The 24,019-nt window shown below is 33.9% G+C and overlaps 1 protein-coding gene and 1 long non-coding RNA gene across 2 annotated transcripts; both read left to right on the forward strand.

Moving 5' to 3' along the window:
• The first annotated feature begins 9,565 nt into the window (after nucleotides 1–9,565).
• Nucleotides 9,566–12,757, forward strand: LOC100800209 (uncharacterized). The gene has a single exon (XM_003551473.1). The coding sequence runs from the start codon at nucleotides 9,566–9,568 to the stop codon at nucleotides 12,755–12,757; it is 3,192 nt and encodes a 1,063-aa protein (XP_003551521.1).
• A 7,241-nt stretch (nucleotides 12,758–19,998) lies between these two features.
• On the forward strand, nucleotides 19,999–20,616 carry LOC102664941 (uncharacterized). The gene is made up of 3 exons (XR_005889513.1): nucleotides 19,999–20,169; nucleotides 20,291–20,415; nucleotides 20,575–20,616. It is a non-coding gene; the product is annotated as an uncharacterized lncRNA (long non-coding RNA).
• The last annotated feature ends 3,403 nt before the right edge of the window (nucleotides 20,617–24,019 follow it).

Below are 24,019 nucleotides of genomic sequence, written 5' to 3' on the forward strand. Positions count from 1 at the left end.
GACCAACTTTAGAGAGAGAGAGAGAGAGAGAGAGAGAGAGAGAGGTTACAGAATGCAATTAGAAATTTGCCATAGCCTTGTATTGTTGTATTACAAAAATGATAGCGGCTTCCCTCATTGGACCAAGTCCATGTGGCACGGTCCATTCTCTTTGCTTTACTGTGAATTGTGATTCTCACACCAACTCAAATGTATTCTTTGAATCATTATATAATGCAGTTATGTATTCAGAATTTGAACCCAAAGTTACACCAATCATACACTAGTTAATCCACCCACTTAGTAGTTGCTTCTTTCATTTTAAATTACTATGCCTTTCAACATAAATTTATTATTAAATTATAATATAAATATTATATGTGTGTATAATGTCGGAAGTGAAGAGAATGGCACACGAAGAATGAAGGATGATCATGGTCTTATCAATGAATAGTGGTGATGTGTGGGAGGAGGGGGAATGAGGTCGCTACAATTGATGTTGGTTTCATAGTGTTAGTGTGGAAAGTTAGAGAAAGGAAATGAAAGCCAAATTCTGATTTATGAGGATGACTTGTACGCGATATACGATTTCAACCAATTTGTGTTGTCGTCCATGAGTATGGTGTGAAGTGTTCTTCCCATTTACTGCAAACCAAGTTTTAATGATCTTCTGATTCACATATTACATCCACATGTGTTTCCTTTCTTTTCTTACAACATCTTTTAAACGATCTTTACCCAGACCAATATGAAGAGTACATCTAGTTAAAAATCACTTTGATAGTAATTAATGGCCTAGAGGAACTATTGGTGATGGACGCCTTGATTTTAAACAAGAAGTCAACAACTATGCTTTTTGGATCATTTTTATAGTGGAGGAAAAATGTAGGAAGAAATGATTTTGAGAAGAAAAAAACTTTTTTTATTTGCTGAATATCAAATTTACAAATTGTACTATATTTATACTTGTTATATTTTAAAAATAAGTTTACTCTATCAACCAAATAAAATGAATCCTTCCAACTCACAGAAAAAAAATATTCTCAATTTAATTTTAATATTATATACAAATATAAATGAACACCAAAAATAATAATTTTGGTGTTGATTGGGCTAAAGAAGAAAGGAAGAAAGAAAAAACATGTGTTTGTTCATCTTTTTATATATAATATGATTGATTATTTATTTGTTTTGAGTTAGTTACCTTTTGTTCATAGTATTTGTTAGCTCAGCAATATAACACGTAATGATAAGTAGAAAAAAAGAGAGGGTGAAGTAGAGAGTTTCGCCTAGTTAACTATTAGAGTTAGAGGTGAGTAAATCGGACGACTAAACTCATCTAAGATTTGTTCATGTTGGCCTGCATTTTCAATGGGTCGATCTAGCCCAGTTTGTAAAATAAGTGGACTATATTTTGTTGGTTATGATTACCCAACAGGCCGAAGATTAAAAATAAGTGTACTATACAATACAGGACCCAGGTGTGGCAGGACAAGCTATGTACCCCTAAGTTTCAACTTGCAAGCTTTGATTGAGTACCCCCTATTACTAGATCCAATAAAACTCACTAGAAAAGCCATAGAAAACCAAATTTGGATCTTACAATCTTGGCATATTTCTGATTCTAAGATTAATAAACAATAAGAGAATGAATATTTTGCCAATAATATCCCCTATTATTAATTAAATGTGCATAGCTTTATACAATATGAGAGGCAAGACCTGACTAATACTAAGCAAAAGACCATGTGAAAATTCCTACCGCAAATGGATTGAATGTGATTTCTGTAAATCAAACTCACCAAAAAAAAAATTATTAGAGGAAATGAAGCTTGACATCCACCCTCCTTCCACCAAAGGAACTGGTAGCTAGCACTCCTTACCATTTCCAATCTCTTATTTTTATTTTATGTTAGTGAGAAAAGTCTTATTACTTTATGTTATTCATGTCTTGGTAGTACTTTGCTTTTTAAGATATAGTTTCCATTAGTGTGTTAGCTCTCCTGTTTTTCAACACTTCATTTGTGTATTTCAATGATGCTAATATTTTGTAATGTGTCTGATGGTTGATTTACAATTAAATCTTGTTATTGGTTTCTAGTTTTATTTTTTTTAAAATTATGGCCAAGCCACCCTGCCTAGCAATATTTAAGGCAATTTTTTGGGTTACAACCTCTACAAGTCACTCATCTGGTCACAACAGTCTGATTTCAATGAACTTCAAAGCTAAATTTAGCCTTGTCAGAACAATTATGCCATTAGGAATGAAAATGTCCAGATCAATTGAGTCATATATTCAGCCAGACTGACAAATCTTACTTTGGTACCAACTGCCATGTCACTCAAATCATAGTTGCAAAAGAAAGTGTGAAAAGGAGTCTTTTCTGGATTGCTTAGCACCTGCAGAGTGCAATTAGATGTAAGGAGTTTGTACACAAAAGATGCCAATATGCACAAATATCTTGAGAGCAGAAACTCAAATTAAAAATGTAACCAATATTACAAATGAGAAGAACAAGAATACTCATAGCACAGCTTATATGCTTGGTAGAAGGGATTTGGAGAGTAAAGAAGGCAAAGCATTGATGAGTATGTATTGAAGCCCAGTCCAAATACATCAATCCTTTCCCTTTTCTTCCACCCAAAACATTCTCACCCACTTGGCACAAATGAAGATATGCAGTACATTCTCAGCAACTGAGCTGATGAAAATATTTTTTACCCAAAAAAATATATTTCGATAGCAAACATACAATTGTTGGCACAAATATGTGGGGACTAGCTTATAGCCCAGTTCACACCAACCTACATGAGCCTGCATTTAAATGGACCAACCTGCATAAGCCCATATTTAAATGCAACTACATTTAACTAGCCATAAACTGATTTAAGACCGACCAGTCTGCAAACTGCTAATCCTTTTTATTCTCAAAATGCTTTTTTTTAATAAAAAAAAGTAAGTTAATAAACAATTGAGTCCATGGATTAGTCCACAAGCCAAAATGATTTTTATTTTACTTCTAAAATGGTTTTTTTTAATATTTATACAGATAAACAACTTGGTCCGCAACCAAATATGTTTAACACGTGTTATGCGAACTAACCTTCATAGGCTAATGGAAAAAGATTTTGCTGACCTAAGCCTGTCCAGCCTTGTGTGTCATGTGAACTGGTCTGCAGGCTGTGTAACCCCACCCCACCCCTACCTACCCACCCCTTATTGACATTAGATTTCTTTGGCACCCCTAAAACATGCACTTTGGTCTAGAACTAGTACTACTTATCTATGATTCTAGTTAATTAGTTTGATTTTTAAATGATGATTAGTTGAATTTTATTAACTTTCTGATAAATTAAAAAACTTGACATCACATCTGCTGAAAATTAAGTAGGACTACAAACACATACCTAATAGTCTAGATACTTTCTACCATCCAATAATTTCTCATGCATGCACCTCCAAAAGACTAGGCAAAGCCTGCATACTAATTTTCCAACTCCTCTGGCTATAACCTTTTTAAGTGATTGCTATCATGAGTCAGAAAGGGCTTTAAGTTTCAAGTGTATTACCAAACCAGCCAAAAGAAAAATGGAACCTAAATTAGAAATTAAATAAATAGCAATTTGAGTTCTAAAATTCAATTTTTTAAAGCTGTAAACATGTTTTTCTCTCCAAATTGTTCAACTGATCAACTTATAATGGGTGACATTGACAAGCTGGCTTAATGATGGCTATAGAGTAATTGGCGGAAAAGACGTATATATTTGGACTTTATGTTAGAAATAGTAGCCAAGATTCTTCTCATCTGAAGCAGTTGAGATTCTTGTACTGTTATGAACGTATATGTCTTGGTCTGGTATTTTTTCTATTGCTTGACAAGTTGCTTGCTTCACAATTTCATGCTATGTATTCAAAATGAGGAAAATGAAACTGTATTTGTACTAATTTGATTCGTGTATGCTGCAGAATTTGAAATTAATAGTTGAAGATTCATGGTTTGCCTGTTTAATCCAATTCTATTTTGTTTGTTTTCTTATTTTAGTAAAAAGCACTACTTGTTATTTTTATGTAAGAATCAATGTTAGAAAGTAGTTAAACCTAGGGAGAATCAAGGAGGAAACTTCTAAATGTTTGCCATCAAGTTAAATGGGAATGAAGTTACTGATGTGGTGCTTATATAACACTAAGAAACAATTTTATTGATGTGGTGCTTATATAACACTAATAAAATAGGCGAAGAACCCTAACTTAAAAAACCTCTTCTCTTCAAGTAACGTGTCTTTCTTTCTTCTTCAACTAATTTGCATTAAAAGTATCCTCAAGTAACTAAGAAAGCAATCAAGAAAGAAAGCTTCTTGTATTCATTCATTCATTCATTATGTGTGTGTGTGCGAGTACAAAATTTATTTCTAGAATCTGAGGTGTTTCATATAGCCATGTTGCTTACTTGCTTATGTTAATTCGGTTAACAATTTTTTGGGTAAGTACCATAGCTTTGTTTTACTATTCTTTTAGCATATTAGTTCTTTGGGTCAATGGAAGACCCATTACACCCTTCAACAGAAAATTGACACACCGAGATGGTGGAACAACAAGTAAATGTAAACTTATGTTATAAGAATAAGCCACTGAAGCTAGATAATCAGCCACCACATTAGCTTCTCTGAAAGCACAAATTTATTAATTGTTAACAGAATACAATGACATTATTTTATCCATGTAGCTGGTGTTACCTAGTGGAAAAGGCTTCTGTTTGTTTTTGTTGAATAATGTTAGAATAAATGAAAAACATCCAATTGTATCTCAATTATATGTTAAGATTAGTTCCATATTTTATTATTATCTGAATTACCTCCCAGGATTGGCTTTCATATTTCCTTATTATTGACAAGAACCAAGAGAGAACCAATCCTAAAAAACTAGCCATTGCAGTTGGAGACCCCAAGGCCTTTTTAAATTGACACTCAAATCCCATATTTGCAATGTGGGATTCCAGCCCCATACCTTGCAATTGGATTCTAACAATTATCTCATGATTTGTTTCCTATTTAATTAGGATTATGATAGATTATTACTATAAATAAAAGTTAGTGCTTTATGTTTTATATTATATTGTAACATATTATATAAAATCAAGTGAACATCAATTGGATTCTAACAATTTGAAGGTTAAATTCTCACTTTTTTAGTTAGGCAACATGTCACACACATTGCTATAGTATATTTAAAACAATAAATTAAATCTACAAAAGTATAGAAGATTAAATATTAAAACATAATAAATAAAATTAGAGTAGGGATAGTTGACACTAAATGAGAATTCAAAAAAAAAAAAAAAACATGTCTACAAATGAGTTGAGTTCGCAGCTTGACTCTAATACAAACTTTTATTTTTTACTGGTATTCGACCCGAACCAAACTTATGAGCAGTTGTTAGCTCAGTTTGATTTAAAATTATAACTATTTTAGATATTTTTATTTATTTATTCATTTACTTTGTACAATAAAATTAATTATTTCAATTTAATAATCAAAACCCTGAACCAGACTCGCTACCCTTTCATTGCAGCCTCGCATCTTTAGTTGTCTGCTTGCCGTCACCTCCGTCCTCCGCTGCACCTCCGTCGCAGTCCATTCGTCTCTCTTTCTTGGAGCACTCACTTTGTCTACGTAAGTAACCCTCACCCTTCTTTATTATTATTTCCACCAATTCGTTATCCGTTGCTACAATTCTTGATGTAGCAAATTGAATTTTGTTCGTTACTAAGGAAAATTACTTTATTCATATAGATCTCTGGTAGGGTTCACATTTGTTTGGTAATCTGTGCAAGTGCCTCTCTCGTCCTCATTGCGGTTCACATTCTCTGCCAGGTATCTATCTCTGCAATTTCAACTTTCAACATTATTACTCACTTGTTTCATTCAATTCATTGTTCCTATGTTAGATTTTTATGCCCCTTTAGATTATACTGTAAGTAAAACAGTCACATATATAGATTTGTTACATATGGAGTTATGCTATTGGACCTCTCGATAGAGTAGAACATCAAGATTTGAAGAAATTTCACTCATAAAGATGGATATTTAAAGTTGTCGCTTAGATCTTTTAACTCTCATGGCTAATTTTACAAAAAATTAATATATTATATTTTTTTTCCTAATTTAACTGGTAGCTCTCTTTAACAAAATTTTGACAAAATTAATTTCATTCAAATGTCCAATAATAAGCTTTTTGTATCTTAGTTATCAATTTGGTCTTCAAATTATATTAAAAGGTTTAATTTGATTTCATATTTCAGCGGCTTTTATTTATGAACAGTGGCAATTACTATATTTATCATTAGTTTAAAAAATAAAACAAATTTCATTTCTTTTTCTTCTTCACTTTTGGTTCTGTGCTTCGTTTCATCCTCGGAAGGATTTCCCAAAGCAAAGTGACGAGCATATATAAGACATTAGAAATTGGGTCTTTGGGGAACCTTTAAATCCTTCTAAGATCCCTGAGTATGCCTCTAGAATTCCATTTGTCAAACAATTAGTGTATTCTGTCATTCTGTCATACCGTCCCAGTAAAGGTGGATGGGCCCATTATACTTCAAACAAGTTTCGTTTACTTTTTTTTTCAGCAATTATAATTATGAATTGAGTAATCCATAAGTTAATCGGACTGTGAAAATATTTTTTTAGGCTTCTGGATTTGTTCTGAAAATATCCTAGCATTATTTCGGATTAAGTAATTTGGAATCCATGTTGTTTTCTGGATTACTAAGTTCAAAATAAAGCAATGATATTTTTGAAACAGTTACTCAAGAAGTTGATAGTATTATTCCGGATTAAGTAATTTGGATTAAGTAGTACATAATTAGGATTAAGTAAATGAGTGACAAGAAGTACATAATTAGGAAATTTTGGAGAAGGTTTTGATTTGTTCTATTTCAAAATTGAATTAAGGCTTTAACTTTCATGATCCACTCCTAACAATTCATTATCCAGACTTCTTGTAGCAAACTCAGTTGTGTTTTAAAATAAATATGTCCAAAAATAAATAAATAAAAATGAGCAAGGAAATGCTCGATAGCAAACACATTGAATATATCTCTATTAAATAAAAAAGATAAAAAAAAACTCTAACAAAAAAAAACACATTGAATATATATTAAGTGATTGAATATTAAGAACTAGCCCCTTAGTTCAAACCTTTTATTAAAGGTTATCTAGAGCATAAGAAAAATGCAATATACCCGAATTAAAAATTTTCACCATTTTAGTTAGTTGAATTTTCTAGTTATTAATAGGCATTTGCCTACTTCTTAATTTGGTGCTTGCAATGCTTACGGGACTGAAACCAATCAAAATCATTATTGACTATTGGCTAACTCTTTGGGGGAAACCCATTAATGTTTTCTGGGTTTATATTTAAAAACTTGATCATTAATTTCTGTGAAGGCTGCTGCTATATGCCCACTTAGGCTAAAAATTAAATAAATCAAATACGACTTAATGTTACTAGATACAATTATTTCACTACAGTCCAATGTCTCCTGCGGCTTGAGAACTATCCTTCTATATATCAAACTCATATAGGTGTCAAGCATGGACTTATAAACACAATATTTGTCCATTCACTTTTCTTATGGGGTGCAGATAGCAAAAATTGGGATAAAAGAAGTAACGGCTTTGTCTCCTTATGTATACTTTCACCAACCCTTTCCTACCATGTTTTTGGACTTCTGTTTCATGCAACTCCCAGTTGCTTCCTATACTTCCTTTTTTATTTTTGGAATGACAAATTCAAAATGCATCCTTTTTCTGGTTTCTGAAATAACCAATAGAAAAAATATTTGGGAAAGGTTGCAAGAAGCAACAGTCTCTTTTGGGCCACTTGATCCGTAATTGCTCAGTTGTGTTAGCAGAGCCCGTCCAATTTAGAACTCAAGTTAACACTTTTGTTGTCCAAAACATTTTCAACCAAAGCGTGAGAACAAAATAAAGTCACTGGTGTTATTTTCTACTTTCCAAAGGAAAGCTGTCTGATTTAAGACTATAAAGAAGTTACAGCAAGACGTTGCAAAGCTTGAATTAAGGCAGAGTCATTTCTAATCCATGGAAGATGATAAATGTCATCACTAGTTACATGTAACTACAAAAATTCTATTAAGTACCAGTAAAAGAAATGCTTTGTAACTCTCTTGTCAAATTTGAGGGTGTTTTCTCCTCTTTTTCTTGAGTTATATTATTCTATTCACTACTTTGTTAATATTGTGAAAGAGAAAACAAAATTTTCTAGATGTCTTTGTAATTAATATTTATGTGTGTGTGTGTATATATATATATATATATATATATATATATATATATATATATATATATATATATATATATATATATATATATATATATATATATGAGTTAGAGCACATCAAATATATTTCTCATGAATTTTGCCTTAGAAATTCTGGTAATTTGAAGCAAGCTTTGGATGTGGACAACATTAATGTCATTAAGGATCTGAATTCATTGTACCTTAGTAGATGAATCATTGTAAGACTTGATCGCTTTCATATTTACCTTTTTTTTGGGTACTATACATAGAGGCCAAAGAAACTGTTTTGGTGTACAAGAGTCTAGGACTTTGTTTGAATTTTCCAAATTCTCCTACCACTAGACCGATCCTAGTGGTTGGTTGAAGAAACTCTTTGAGCACAAGCTTGAACACCCAGTTTGCAACTTAGAACACCTAGTTTGCAACTTAGAAATATTAATTATGCTTGTAAAACTAAAAAAAAGGAAAAAAAAAGGCACAACTATATTTGTATATTTATTGTGCTTTTGGAAAGGGTGAAAATGGAAGGAATGGATGGAAACAATTTTGTGTCATTGAATTACCTTACAGCCATATGAAAAATGTGTGTTTCAATTTTTTTTGTTGCACAACTGTAATCTTGCTGTGCTATTAAATATGAAATTATTCTTAATTTGTAGGTACCGACTGCTACGGATTGGCAAAAAGTACTTGCCAACTTCAGTGTTACTGCAACAAATACTGTCATACTGCTCATCTTCGGAGGTATGTATGTCATTCTTAAACTGTTGTGGTTAACTATTATATTTTTGCCCCTGATGTAAGTATTGTTTATTATTACATTCTACCTCATTGAGTGAGCCATAGTTTCCCGTTTGAGCTTCAATACAACGATTAATGCGGATAGTTTGGATTAATTGTTGTATTGAATCTTTAATTGTCCGTTTGGACAGTTTGGGAAGACAATTTTTTTTACTTCATTTTGACTTACAAGTATGTTGTGTTATTTTTGATTATATTTCGGTCACTGCATCTTGCTTTGTTCTCCGGGTGCATACATGATCGGTGTCAATTGATGTCACCGGTTTCATGTCGTGTACTTGGAGACCAAAGCGAAATGCTGCCGAAATTTAGTCAAATTTAACATAACCGCCTTAACTTGTTTGTTTGAATGAAGTAAAAAAGTGTCTTCCTGAATGGGGTAGGGTCACACCTTTTTACAATAAAAAAGAGAGGTTCGCATGCATATCAGATAATGAACCTCGTTTGACAGTACACTAAATATGGATCGGAGTTGGATGACAAGACCACGCATAACTGAAGAGTACGAGAATGGGGTTGAAGATTTCTTGCAATTTGCTGCTGAAAATGCTCCAGACTTTCGTGGGGTATACTTCTGTCCATGTGTGAAATGTTTGAATGGTCGACGACAATCTTTGGATGACATTAGAACACATCTGATATGTGATGGTATCTGTCCTACTTATACAAGATGGATATGGCATGGTGAGTTATCAGAAATGTCATCAACCCCTGCAAATGTTGGAGTTCATGAAGAAGTTGGTGATCGTATAGAAGACATGCTATGCGATCTTGGACAAGAGGGTTTTAGGCAAACACACGAACCATATTTTGAAAAGTTAGATAATGATTCAAAGAAACCGTTGTATGTCGGATGCACTAAGTATACACGGTTGTCAGGGGTGTTAGCTTTGGTGAATTTGAAAGCAAGATTTGGGTGGAGTGACAAAAGCTTCAACGAATTACTGTTGTTATTGAAGAATATGCTTCCTGAAGATAACACGCTACCGAAGAATCATTACGAGGCAAAGAAGATATTATGTCCTGTTGGAATGGAATATCAAAAAATACATGCTTGCCCTAACGATTGTATCTTGTATAGGCATGAGTATGCTGAACTGCGCAACTGCCCTACATGTGGCGTGTCACGCTACAAAGTGAATTCCAATGATTGCGGTGAAGATGCAACCACATACAAAGATCGTCCATCCAAGGTTTGTTGGTATCTTCCAGTAATACCAAGGTTTAAGCGATTGTTTGCTAATGCAGAAGACGCGAAAAACCTAACATGGCATGCTGATGGCAGGATCAAAGATGGATTGCTCCGTCATCCTGCTGATTCTCCTCAATGGAAAACAATTGATCAGTTGTATCCAGAGTTTAGCCAAGATCCTCGAAACCTAAGGGTTGCTCTCGCTTCGGATGGAATGAATCCATTTGGAAACTTGAGTTGCAATCATAGTTCGTGGCCTGTTTTGCTAATGATCTACAACCTCCCTCCTTGGTTGTGCATCAAGCGGAAGTACATTATGATGTCTATGATGATAGCCGGTCCAAGACAACTAGGAAATGACATTGATGTGTATCTTGCTCCCTTGATTGAAGACCTAAAAAAATTATGGGTAGAAGGGGTTGATGTTTATGATGGGAATGCTCATGAGACCTTCAAGTTGCGTGCCTTGATATTTTGTACCATTAATGACTTTCCAGCATATGGTAATTTGAGTGGATATAGTGTGAAAGGCCACCACGCATGTCCCATATGTGAGAAAGACACAAGTTACATCCAATTAAAGCATGACAAAAAGACAGTGTATACAAGACACCGAAGATTTTTAAAACCCTTTCACCCATATAGGCGAATGAAGAAAGCCTTTAATGGGACATCTGAGATTGACAGTGCACCGATTCCTTTGTCAGGTGTTGAAGTTCTTGATCGGGTGAGCAACATTACCATTATCTATGGGAAGACACAAAAAAAGGATGGCTCTGCAAACAAAATTTGGAAGAAAAGGTCCATCTTTTTTGATCTGCCTTACTGGTGCGATTTAAATGTGAGACATTGTTTAGATGTTATGCATGTTGAGAAAAATGTTTGTGATAGTTTGGTTGGGACATTGCTTAACATTAAAGGGAAGACAAAAGATGGTTTGAAATATCGTCAAGATCTAGCAGAAATTGGCATACGACAACAGTTGCATCCAGTGTCAAAAGGGCTTCGAACATATTTACCGCCAGCATGTCATACGATGTCAACGTCTGAGAAAAAAAGTTTCTGTCATTGTTTGAAAAATGTTAAAGTCCCACAAGGATACTCTTCAAATATCAAGAGCCTTGTATCTGTGACTGAAATGAAGTTGGTTGGTTTGAAGTCTCATGATTGTCATGTTTTAATGCAGCAATTGTTGCCTGTTGCCATTCATGGTATATTGCCTGACAAAGTAAGGGTTGCAATAACTAGATTGTGTTTTTTCTTCAATGCCATCTGTAGCAAAGTCATCGACCCGAAACAGTTGGATGATTTGGAAAATGAGGCTTCAATTATCGTTTGTCAGTTGGAGATGTATTTTCCACCAGCCTTTTTTGACATAATGGTTCACTTGGTTGTTCATTTGGTTCGAGAAATACGGTTGTGCGGGCCCGTGTATCTGCGGTGGATGTATCCGGTAGAGCGGTACATGAAGGTATTGAAAAGTTATACCAAGAATCAATATCGGCCAGAAGCAAGCATTGTTGAAAGGTACGTGGCAGAAGAAGCTATTGAGTTTTGTTCTGACTACATTGAAAATGCTTCACCTGTTGGTCTTCCTCAAAGCCGTCACGAGTCTAGCCACCAAGGTAGGGGGAAACAAGGATTCAATGTTGTAACCATGGATCGCCAGCAACTGTCACAAGCGCATTTATATGTACTAAACAACACAGCTGAAGTTATACCATACATAGATGCTCACAAAGAATATGTTATAGCTTGTCACCCAACCATGAATATGATGCGTGTGTTGCAGGAGCACAATAAGAGTTTCGTCAATTGGTTTAGAAAAACAATATTTGCTAGCGACAACGCTTCTAAGACATTATCATTGTTAGCTGTTGGGCCTAATCTCAATGTCTTGACTTGGAGGGGGTATGATATCAACAATTATTCGTTCTACACAAAATCCCAGGATGATAATAGCACTGTGCAAAACTGTGGAGTAACGATTGATGCTCATTCGGAGCACTTTAGTAGTGCATTAGATAACCATCCTATTCGAGCGTCCATGCCTTATTATGGACTGATTAAGGAAATCTGGGAGCTTGATTATGGTGAATTTAGAGTGCCTGTTTTCAAGTGCCAATGGGTTAATGGAAATGCTGGTGTCCGACAAGACAAAATGGGTTTTACTTTGGTTGACCTTCAAAAGATTGGCTACAAGGACGAGCCATTCATCCTGGCAGCACAAGCAAGACAGGTGTTTTATGTTGAAGATCCCAGTGACGCAAGATGGTCAGTGGTTCTTCAGGGTAAAACAACTGGTATCCCTCCCGATATTGATGTTTCAACCCTTGATGTTAATGACATCCCGACGTTCTGCACAGAAATGCCTTCGGTAAATGCTGAAAATGAGGAGGATGATGTATTTGCAAATCGTATCGATCATGATGAAGGTTTATGGGAAAATATTGCTACTTGAATGTGGTATATAACCCAAATTTTCTTTATGTTGTCCATTCTGATTTTCAATTTGCCATTATTTTTCTTTCATTATAATTTCATACTTCTATGTTGTGACAATTAAGTTGGCATAATTAATTTTTCTTTTTGATTGCAGCCATGACAACACCCCCGAGATCCCCTCCACCACCAGATTCTCCTAGTGCAACCACAAAAAGGAAGACTAGACAAACTACCAGGCTCCGAAGGTTGACTGCACGAAGCTTATATCAACCACGACCAACTGTCCACGTCAACACTAGTACTGGTAGAGGATCTGGCCCACATAAAGAAAAATTCCATAGTTACTTGGGGGTAGTGGCGCGGGAGAAAATCCCTATTGTTCATGCTACTTGGAAAGATGTCCCCGAAACTTTAAAAGTTATTGTATGGGATGACATTTTGGTAAGTCCACTCAACTGGTAACGAGTTTACTTTTGTGTATATTTAATGCCTGTGGAAATGTGGTTTATGCAGTTACTGATTGAAAAGTATTTATTATTTTAGGCCAAATTTGATATTCCTGAAGGTTTAACTGCGAAGAAGAAGGTTATGTCCACGGTTGCAACAAGATGGAGGCAATTTAAGTCCTCCCTGACCTCCAGATATCTATACACTGACAAAGACGATCAACAAAACATTGATCCATCTGCTAAGTATGGTTTCGATCGAGAAACATGGGAAGCATTTTCAAAGACACGACAGACACCAACTTGGAAGGTTTAAATTTAATTGTTTTTACTCAACATTTAACTTATTTAATTGTTGTCAAAGTTTTGATATATTGACTTGTATTTAATAATGTTGACAGGGAATCCGCAAAAAAGCACAGGAAATTCAAAAATTCAATGACTGTCCCCACGTACTATCTCGTGGAGGGTACGACGTGCTTGAAAATAAATTGATGGCCGAGAAAACAACGTCAAGAGTGAATCAAGGTGATGGTACTGACAATACAGATGTGGTCGTCGACCCTCCATCCCCTATTGCAAGACATGTGAAGTGGAAGAAGGCTAGAACTAACAAATTTGGGCAAATGACATCTGCTGCAGCTCAAGAAATCGCAGACAAAATTGTAAGCTCAATATATGTTTCCCTTAAAAATTGTAAGTTGTAATGACAGTTATGAGTTTACTTGTTGTCATTGTTACAGGATGATTTGCAGGAACAATCAACACATGGAACTTTTGTCCCGCATGGTCGTGAAGACATTTTGAACACTGCCATTGGCCGTCCAGAGCACCCAGGTCGGGTTCGTGTTGCTGGACATGGTGTCACGATAGGTAATTACTATGGACCGCGTGGTAGTGGCTCCAACACTTCTTCGGCGACGATGACCGCAGATAAATTGGTGGAAATCATAGGAAGTATAAAGCAAGAGTTGAGGAAAGAGGTAGAAGACGAAAACAAACGGACTATCGACTTATTGCAAAAGCAGTTGGATGCGATCAAGAGTGAGTTATCACAAATTCAAACGCAACAGTCAGCTCCTTGTAGACCGTCTATCCCTGATGTATTGGTTGCACGTGTCAGCACCAAAGAAAGCTGTGCCGAGGCTGCTGCAAATGTTGTAGCTAAGGAGCGGTCTACACTTGATGCTTCTATTGTGGGGTTATACATTGTGTGTGGTGATAGTACACAGGTGGTGGCTGCGGGAAAAATGTATGGAGTTGGTGGCATTATACACAATGTTGCTTACGCAGATGATGTAGTAAGGGTTTGTGTTGACACAATTTACGATGGTGACGCCACTGTCCCGTTTCCCACTGCAGAGATTCAGTATGTCAGGGACGCGAGTAGCACATTCATTGCATGGCCCAGACATCTAGTGAAGCCTATAACTGATGTAAGTAATATAATTATCGCCCTGCCTAATGTCATTTAATTTAATACACCATTTGTGATTAACTTTACTACTTATTTTCTTGTACCATATAGGATTCAAATCATAATGCGCGTTTTCCAGTTGGACGTCTTGGTGAGGCTGAGGTTGCAGCTGAACCTGATCCATTGGGCGAATTAATGAAGACATTGTTTTACGTGTACAAGAGTCCAGTGGAAGTGCCATGGGAGGCGACGCAATTTGGACTTCCTGATGTTGGGGCAAAATTTTTCATCACACATGCTGATCTAGCGGAAATAATATCAGGTGACAAGTGTTTGAACATATCTATCCTGCAGCTGTGGACCATGTAAGTCATTTTTTGTCAACCTTTATGTTTGATTACGTCATAACCAACATTCTTGAATCTAAAACATTTACAATATTCATGACTTGTGTTGCAAATAGTTTTATGAATAACTGTGGTAGAAGCAAAGTTGATCAGTCACTGTATGGTTTGTTGGAGCCTCAATCTATACACAATGCTAAGGACAGACGTGAACAATGCCAAGAATACATTCAAACATGGGTCAAGGAATCACAAAGGCAGTTGTACTTAGGGGCTTACTTGCATCAGTAAGTTGAACTGTTGTTGTAATTAAAGTCATTTTTTTTTGCTTGAATAAAAACCTAATTGTAATTGTCAACTTCAGGGCACATTGGCAACTATTTGTTTTGTGTCCAAGGGAAAACACGGTTGTTTGATTTTGTTCTCTGAGGAAGAAGCCAGATATTAACATCAAAGCCACAATTAACAGGTTCTATTCAAATATACAAATGATGGTCTGTGGAGGTAACTGTTGTTACATATACATAAATAATGGTTGTCATATATATGGTTGTTTGTATTTTTTTTACTAGTGCAATGAAGACAATAACCAGTTCTTTCCAAGGCATGTCTAATCAAGCTGCACCTTGGTGGGTTGAACCAAAGGTTAGAAATTATTGAAGTTCTACCTGTTTCTAATGAAGTGTTTGTACATGTTGAAGTCTTGTATCTTAACTAACAATTTTCAATGTTAAATTTAGAGTCATGTCCAAACTGGAGCGTACGAGTGCGGATATTATGTCATGCATTGGATGTGGTGCATAGTGACTAGTGGATTGAAGGATGACTGGAACAAGGTATACATAATGCATGGACTTACGATTGTAGGTTTGGTTAATATTTGTTAAGTTACTAATAATGTCATCAATTCTTAATTTTGTAGTGGTTTTCTGATGGATCACCGTTAGACGTGGAGGCCATCACCACACTTCGCCAAAAATGGGCAACATTCTTTTTAAGTATTAGGAAAAGCGGATGCTAAAGAGGATTTTCATTATGTAGTAGAACATTTTTAGTGTCATTACATCATTTCGTTTAAAATTTCAAACAATTGTTTCATCTGATTATATGAAAGGCACAATTAAGGTCTCCATTGTTTATGCTTAAATTGTTTTAGTTTGTGGTTTTATTTTATTATAAAATATTCATTTTAATAGGATCAACGCAATTATTAGTTCATAGTATGTGTTTTTTCTGCAATTGGAGAACTGCAGGTTTATATGCAGACATGGACTTCAAAGAGGGGGAACTGGTTCTGAAGGACCCCATGTTGTAGGAGCTCAACATCCCCTCAAAAAGGTTTGTTTTCATTTTCACAGTTTTTGTTCTTGTGTAGCCATATTAAAAGCTTTCTGCTCCTTTCTCTTATATTCTACCTTGTTTCGCAGATTGATTGTTTGGTGTGTAGCTTCTGCTTTCGTTTTGTTGGTTCCATAGAACTTGAAATTGGAAGGAGGCTTTACATGCAACAACTGAGGGCCAACGAGAGTCATGGTTGTGATGTGGGAAGCTCTTAGAAACACTGCCATGAAATGGAATCTTCAGATGAAGAGGAGAGCACTCAGCAATGCACTTCTGGTAGTCCCAAAACTAAAGTTCCTCTCCCTGAAGATGTTGTGAAATCTTTAATGAATGGCCAATTGGTGTTGCCTTTCTCCGAGAAGTCTCCTTGCTGCCAGCTGTTCCATGCCCTGGTGGATGTGGAGAAGCTTACTATTGCAGGTAAGGCTATGGTTGCCTAAAGAAAAAATAGATTATATATAATATTTTTATTTTGCCAATGTTTCCTGCCAAGGAACAGGAATAAATTTGTAGAACTGTAGAAGAGTAAAGCTGATTATAGGTTGAGAGTTTGACAGTTTGCAACTTTGATTTTTGTGCATGTATTTAGGATTGTGTTAGAGTATAGAGTAAGCGCACTAAATTATGTACTTATTACTCCCTCCGTCCTTAATTATAAGACTCTTTCAACTAATTTACGCCCTTTAAGAAAAGTACCTAGTTTAATTAACCACATTAAATCTGTCAATTAATTGTGCTTGCATTCCTAAATTTTATCCTTTTCTTATCTCTCTATCCACTTAATTGTTTCTCATTAATATTTGGACAAAGAATAATTAAGTAAGGATATATGGAAAAAAAAATAGTTAATACATCTAAAAATTAAAAAATAATCTTATAAAAAGGAACAAACAAATTTTTAAAAAGGGTCGGCGGAGGGAGTACTTGACACAATATGGTTTTTAGGCCAGAATTGAAGTACAAGACATAGACCACACTGGGTTTCCCCCTAACAAGGAGTCTCCGTCTGCATTCAGCAATTAGTAAAACTACTAACCACCCCACGAATAACCACTCCCCAAGCTCCATACACATAAAGCATTACAGATCACACACTATCTGGCACACTATGTATAGGTGCCTAAATAACTGCATAAAAACATAAATGATACACAAAAATAATAACTCGGTTCTATAACAACCTAATGACAAATACTGCACAGACACTAACAATTCTGGCCTACTGAGTCTCAGTCAGCTTTTTATCCCTTTTCATGTACACTTTCCAAGGTCTATTAGATTGAAAAAAGAAAAAGAAAAAACTTTGTTTTTAACTGTAGCTTCCTGTGGTTATTGGGATAATGGGTATGTTCTTGAACTGTTGCACATCATTCTTTTGCGTTCAAAGTATGATGTAATCTCTTCTGATGGCGTAGTCAATACCTGTAGCATGTCATGTGCAGAGGCGGATTGGGAATCCTCCCATTCTTTACTCTGTACTGGTGAGAGTTCTGATTCAACTCGTAGAGAGGCACCCCTTAAATTCATCAAACATGCTAATGTAAGACTCCTTCCTTATGGGTGTGAATATTTCTTGACAATCCAAATGTGTTCTGAAGTCTGAACCCTTTTGTTTCATTTCTTGCTGATTTACCCTTCTTTTATTTTTTCTCCCAGAAACAAATGATATATTCCTCCTTGCTGCAAAGGTAAGGTTTAATTTTTCCGAGTTTCATGTTTATCGAATGCCGCTTGAAGAATGCACATGCATGTGTATACTGTTTATGCATGTATATCTGATAACATCACCTGATATTGTTATCATTAGAGTTCAATAAAGATTACTCTGTAGTAAATGCTGACACATCAAGCAAATCAATTAGAAAAAAAATATGGTGAATATTTTGCTTTCATAACATAAGAGATTGCTTCTTCCTCAAATTTTTATGGTCCTTTTATCTAATTATTTTACATCTCGCTTTTTATTCTATCTAAGCTAGCCTTTAATTTGACATTAGACATAGACATGCGTGTATTAATAGATGCTCAACTTATTAAATAAGCTATTTTCATTAGTCTTGCATAAATCATCTTTACTAGATTTGTCTGACATGGAGGCCTGGTTGAATTTTGTGACTAGGCCATTTCTTCTACCATGTTAAAGTATCACAACTTAAAAGCAGTCAGTCTTGAAAAGCAAATGAAACATCATACATCCTATGTTTCAAACCACTGTAACTTATCTATTCTTTTGGAAGCTTGGAAGCCTATATTGATGGGACACAAGAGAAGGTAGTTAGTTACTAACTTTACCTGCTACATGAGGCCTTAATACAGAGAGCTAATGGTGAGGAAATTTTTTGAGGAAAAGTATTTGATAAATTTGCATGATTCGAGGAATACACTGCACCATGGTTTCAAGTAATTTAGGTTTTTTAAATATTTGTGATATATATGTTACAACTCATGTTCTTCTGTTGCAGGGTTGTTGAAATTGGATAATTTTCATTGGGTCTGAGAAAATGCAAGATATATATGTTTTGGTCTTATCATTTTTTTTTCTGTTCTCTTGTTAAATTATCCATTTAATCAAATTGTTTAGAGAGTGAATGATGTCCTTTTCTAAAAGACTTCTAACTGAAAAAACAACATTTATTTTTTCTTTTTTGTTAAAATATTAAACTTTTATTTGCATTGTTTCATGTAATCATAGTTCCCATTCCATCAAGATACTTTGTAAAACTGATCAAATAAAATATCAACTTCATTGCTCAAATTTCAAAAGAATAATTTAATCTAGTTTTGTTATCATTCAAATATGCTACTTTGGTGGAAAGGGAATACTATGATCTTCTTGTTCCATTTGATGTTGAACATTGTAGTATGGTTATATTTGAACTATGTAAGATGAGTCACTACAAAGTATTTGTAGGTGGTGGGACTGTATTGCTTTGCCAAACGATGTTGATTCTTCTGATGAAGCTTCATTCAGGCTGCAAATAAAAATGTTGGCATTTGAGGTGAGATTCTTCAGAATGCATAGAAGGTCATGTATCCTTGCAGATGTTGATTTTGTGATGTTCATTATGTGGATTCCCAGTGACACTGTCATAATTTTCTCTGAAACTTTAGCTCTAAATCCTTATCCTTGACACTTCCCAGTATTCTCCCTTGAAATCTATGGAAATATCATCGGCATGTTTGAGCTGAATAATCTATAAGAGCTTACTGTATGGGGTTTTGTTTTTGTTCTATTCTTCCTAGCAATATGTTGTCTTGTTTGCTCCCATTAAAACAATGCTTTACAATATAGGTATAACCATTGAATTAAACTGAGCACTAGAAGTAGTTGTGTTTGTTCTGAGTGAATCAAACTTTACAGGTGAAGGCCAGTAGAAGTAAAATTGTTTTTAGAGGCCCTAGACTGATAGATGTCCACGTTGCATAGTGCTTATTCATAGTTGTCTTCTTTTCGAGTCATAATGTGATGGAATATATGAATCATTACCTGTTCAGGGACTATATTTCTGTGTAATTCAGATATGGGATTTTATAGAATATAGCAACAAGACAAAATAATATAGGAACTGAAATAGATAAATGTGTTAATACTGCTAATAAATGATACTACATAACTAATGTGATTACAGTGGTTAAGAAAACAAAAAATCCAGCGAAGAGGATAAAGATGGAATATTACAACATGATAAATAATTGAAGTTTGCTGGAATAATATTTATGCAGGTATGATGTGAGTGGATTTCCTACCTTGAAGTTCTTCCCAAAAGGCAACAAAGCTGGTGAAGAGTACGGAGGTGGAACAGACTTGGATGACTTTGTGGCTTTTATCAATGAGAAATCTAGAACAAGTCAAGATGTAAAAGGACAATTTACTTCCCAAGTTAGTGAAATGACATCAAAGAGAAGCTAGAGTTTTGTTTTATTTTATTTTTTGGTCGGGGATGAAAGTTAAAATTGTTGCAGTTGGTGTCTTATTCATACATTTGATATTTTCTGTACAGGCTGGTATAGTAGAAAGCTTGGATGTCTTGGTTAAGGAGTTTGTAGCTGCCAGCGATGAAGAGAAGAAATCCGTGTTTACCCGAATGGAAGAGGAAGTTGAGAAGCTGAAGGGTTCTGCCTCAAGGTAACTTAAATAAACATCATCCTTCTAGAACATTTGCTTTTAGTTATGTCACTTGAGAATAGTTTCATTTGCATTGTTGTGTTGCATATGTTCTGCAATCTTTGCCCAAAATAAGAAACTAGATGCAGTAATCTACTAATCCTTTTTTTTTATCATTAGGCACGGGAAGATTTACTTGAAAGTTGCCAAGAATTACTTGGAAAAAAAAACAAATGAAACTTATGCTGAATTCTTATGTCTTCTGCAGGTGCTATTTAATTTCCAAATGATGCAGTTGTGATAATTCTAGCACGCATGATTGGAATGTTGGTTCTATTGATATGGAGATGTAGCATATTATGAGTGTTGTTGATATGAACATTTTTTTAACTTTTTATGGACTGCAGAAATTCATCCATAACAGGATTTATGTTAAATAGATCATCCCCATTTATTGTTATTACTATTATTATTTGACTAAATTACTAATAAAATGTTTAATTTAATTTATTTTTAAAAATATTTAATATAATCTTCTAGAATGAAAATCTAGTATAAATTTGCTTTGACAGACTTATTAATTTCTTGCATCATTTTCATTTGATAGTTTTGGTTCCTATCAAATTAAAAAAAAAACAAAAAAAAGAAAATAAAAAAACAATAAAAAAAACAATACTACGACGGTTATTTTATCACCGTCTTAGTATATTGCCCTTACTACATCGGTTACTTCACAACCGGCGTAAAATAGTTAAAAAAAATTGGTAATACTACGACGGTTATAATACAACCGTCTTAGTATATTACACTTACTACGCCTGTTATATCAAAACCGGCGTAAAAAGCCATTTTTGCATGTCACATACAAAGACGGTTCATCAACAACCGTCGTAAAAAGCGCACATATACGAAGACGGTTTATCAACAACCGTCGTAAACAACACAGACATACAATGACGGTTCATCAACAACCGTCGTAAAAAGTTATATTTACAACGACGGTTAATAGAACCGTCTTTAAAATATTTCTACCTTTTACGACGACGGCAATTACGACGGTTGAAAACCATCGTTAAAAACACTACTTAACCGACTTTGAAAGACGTATTTCTAGTAGTGCGACTTAATTAGTAAACTTTTATATTTGAAGTTACCGTTTCGATCTCTGCATTTACGTACGAAGAAAAAACAAGAAATATTTGAAGTTTCAGTTTCTCTACATTTCAAAGGTACAAGTATTACTTAATCGATATACTCAAATCAAACATCAATTTTTTTAGGTATAATAAAATAAAAAAATAGAGGTTAGGTAATAAATAAAAATAAACTATATTATATGTACGAAAAATATTTAATATATATATATATATATATATATATATAGAATCAAATTACACCAATAATATAAATAATGTTAACCAAATCTCATTCATTAATTTTATCATCATCTAATGGTCATGATATAAGAAAATTAGTGAGTCACATGACATTCATTGAAACACTATCTACTCTGTTTCTGCAATTAATCTGAATCAAACCTAATGATGGACACTGTAATATTCTCCAAACTTATTTATCCTCTCTTTTGGGTTTCCGTTCAACAATGGTTTGTATCTTTTGAAATAATAAAAATATAAAAGAACATATATACGAATTGATTTTCAAAGATAAGTTTCAATATAATTAATATGCACAGTGGATGCTCAATAAAGAACTTGCTGAATTAGAACAACAGTCATGGGAATCGCTAAATTGCTTTGTTGCGCAGTATCCAAAGGTTTTGAAAATATGCCAAATCCGTTTCACTGTTTCACTTTGGATTTTGCCTAATGAATTTGAAAACCAATTAAAGTAGTCTTAATAATCTGAAAACTATAATTTGGTGGTTGGAATGAAGGGAGGAAATGATGGGTTTTTCTATTCACATCCTCTCTGAGTCTCTGTTGCACAACAATTACAAATCCATTTTTTTCACCATCTTGTTTCAACAAAGCCTTGAAAACAATTAGTTGTCATTGTTAATGGCCGCCACCAGGCCTTATTTCGTGCAAGGAAGAGGCTAAGACGTGAAACAAGGGAGATGGGCAGGAAACAATATCAGTCACGTGCCACTTTAGTGATTAGATTAGAACCATTAGATTATATTAAAATTAGCGGGTAAGATTTAGTGCAACACTTTTTATGTTACCTGAAATTTTATTCCTCCTCATATATAGAAAAAGGAAAGATTAAATTATATTGCTGCAAATTTGATAATTATTATATTGTTTTTATAATTTAATATAAAATATGATTTTTATTGATTTAACAGCTGAATTATGTTTATGTATTATTAAAATTGCTTGTGTCAAATTTTATCGAAATCAAATAACAAGAAGATAATTAAATGATTTATATTTTAATATATTTTAAAATATTTATATTAAGTTGATTTTAATCTATATGAATTAGATCACAGATGATTTTAGATTAATATGAAATTTTGCATATATGATCTATGCGAAAAGAACTTTCAATCCAATGATGATATTATTCGGTTGAAAACATGATTTGATATCTTCTCTATATATTGTTATTTAAAAAAAATCCTCATCTTTTAAAATAAAAAAAGAAAAAAAATTGTATGCTGACTAACGTACATGTTTACATGAGCCTAACAAAGTTTTAAGCTAGCTATCCTATTTAAAGGTGTGTTCAAGTAGGTGAATCTATTTTCTGAAGGATAAAGATGTTTGGATAGCCACATGCTATTTGGGAGAGAAATAAAGAGAAATATAGATATGATAGGTAATATAATTTGATAAGAAAAGAGAGAAAGATAATCTTTTTTTTTTGTCAAATAAATTTTTATAATATATAAGTGTTCATATATCATTATTGTAATACAAAAACACAAGATGTTAGAATGAGAGTTAACTTTATACTTACCTCTATCACTTAGAGCCTTTTCAACTCACCCTTTGTCAATAGTGGTCCTAGAAAAATGATTCGTGAACACTTAAATTTTAGATAGTTTAGATTGTTATGTTTGATTTAGGGCTGGAAGTGAAAAGAAAGAAAGAAAGAGATAGGAAAGAAAAACAATAGAAAGTAAGATGACTTTCTAAGTTATTTGCTAAAAATGGAAATGCAAAGAGTAAAGTTAAATATGTATTCAAAATGACATAAATATTGTACTAAAAAAGAAAATACAAGAATAAGGCTATTTTAGTCATTTAATATATAAGATCATGTTTCTCTTTCATTTCCCTTTTCATTTTGAGAGAAAAACTATACATAGGGGTATCACGTACACATTTTATAATTCTTCTTCCCTACTTTTAAAGAAACCAAACCTCCTTGTTCATTTCTACCTCTTTAAGGTTCCAAATTGAGCACAAAAGATATAAAAAATGTAGATGTAATAAGTAATGTAATGTGATAAAAAAAATAAATAGAGAGAAATAATACATGTTAATGAAATGTTTCTGATTTTCAAATTAATTGACATTTTATAATATATAAAATTTATATTGATTGACGTTTTTAATTTTTATTGAAATATTAAAATTTCTATTCCAATTGTGTCACTGAATAAATACTATTGGCTCGAATACTCCATAATATCTTTATAACAATTAAGAAA

This window comes from Glycine max, chromosome 18 (genome assembly GCF_000004515.6).
Source record: "Glycine max cultivar Williams 82 chromosome 18, Glycine_max_v4.0, whole genome shotgun sequence".
Taxonomy (NCBI): Eukaryota; Viridiplantae; Streptophyta; class Magnoliopsida; order Fabales; family Fabaceae; genus Glycine; species Glycine max.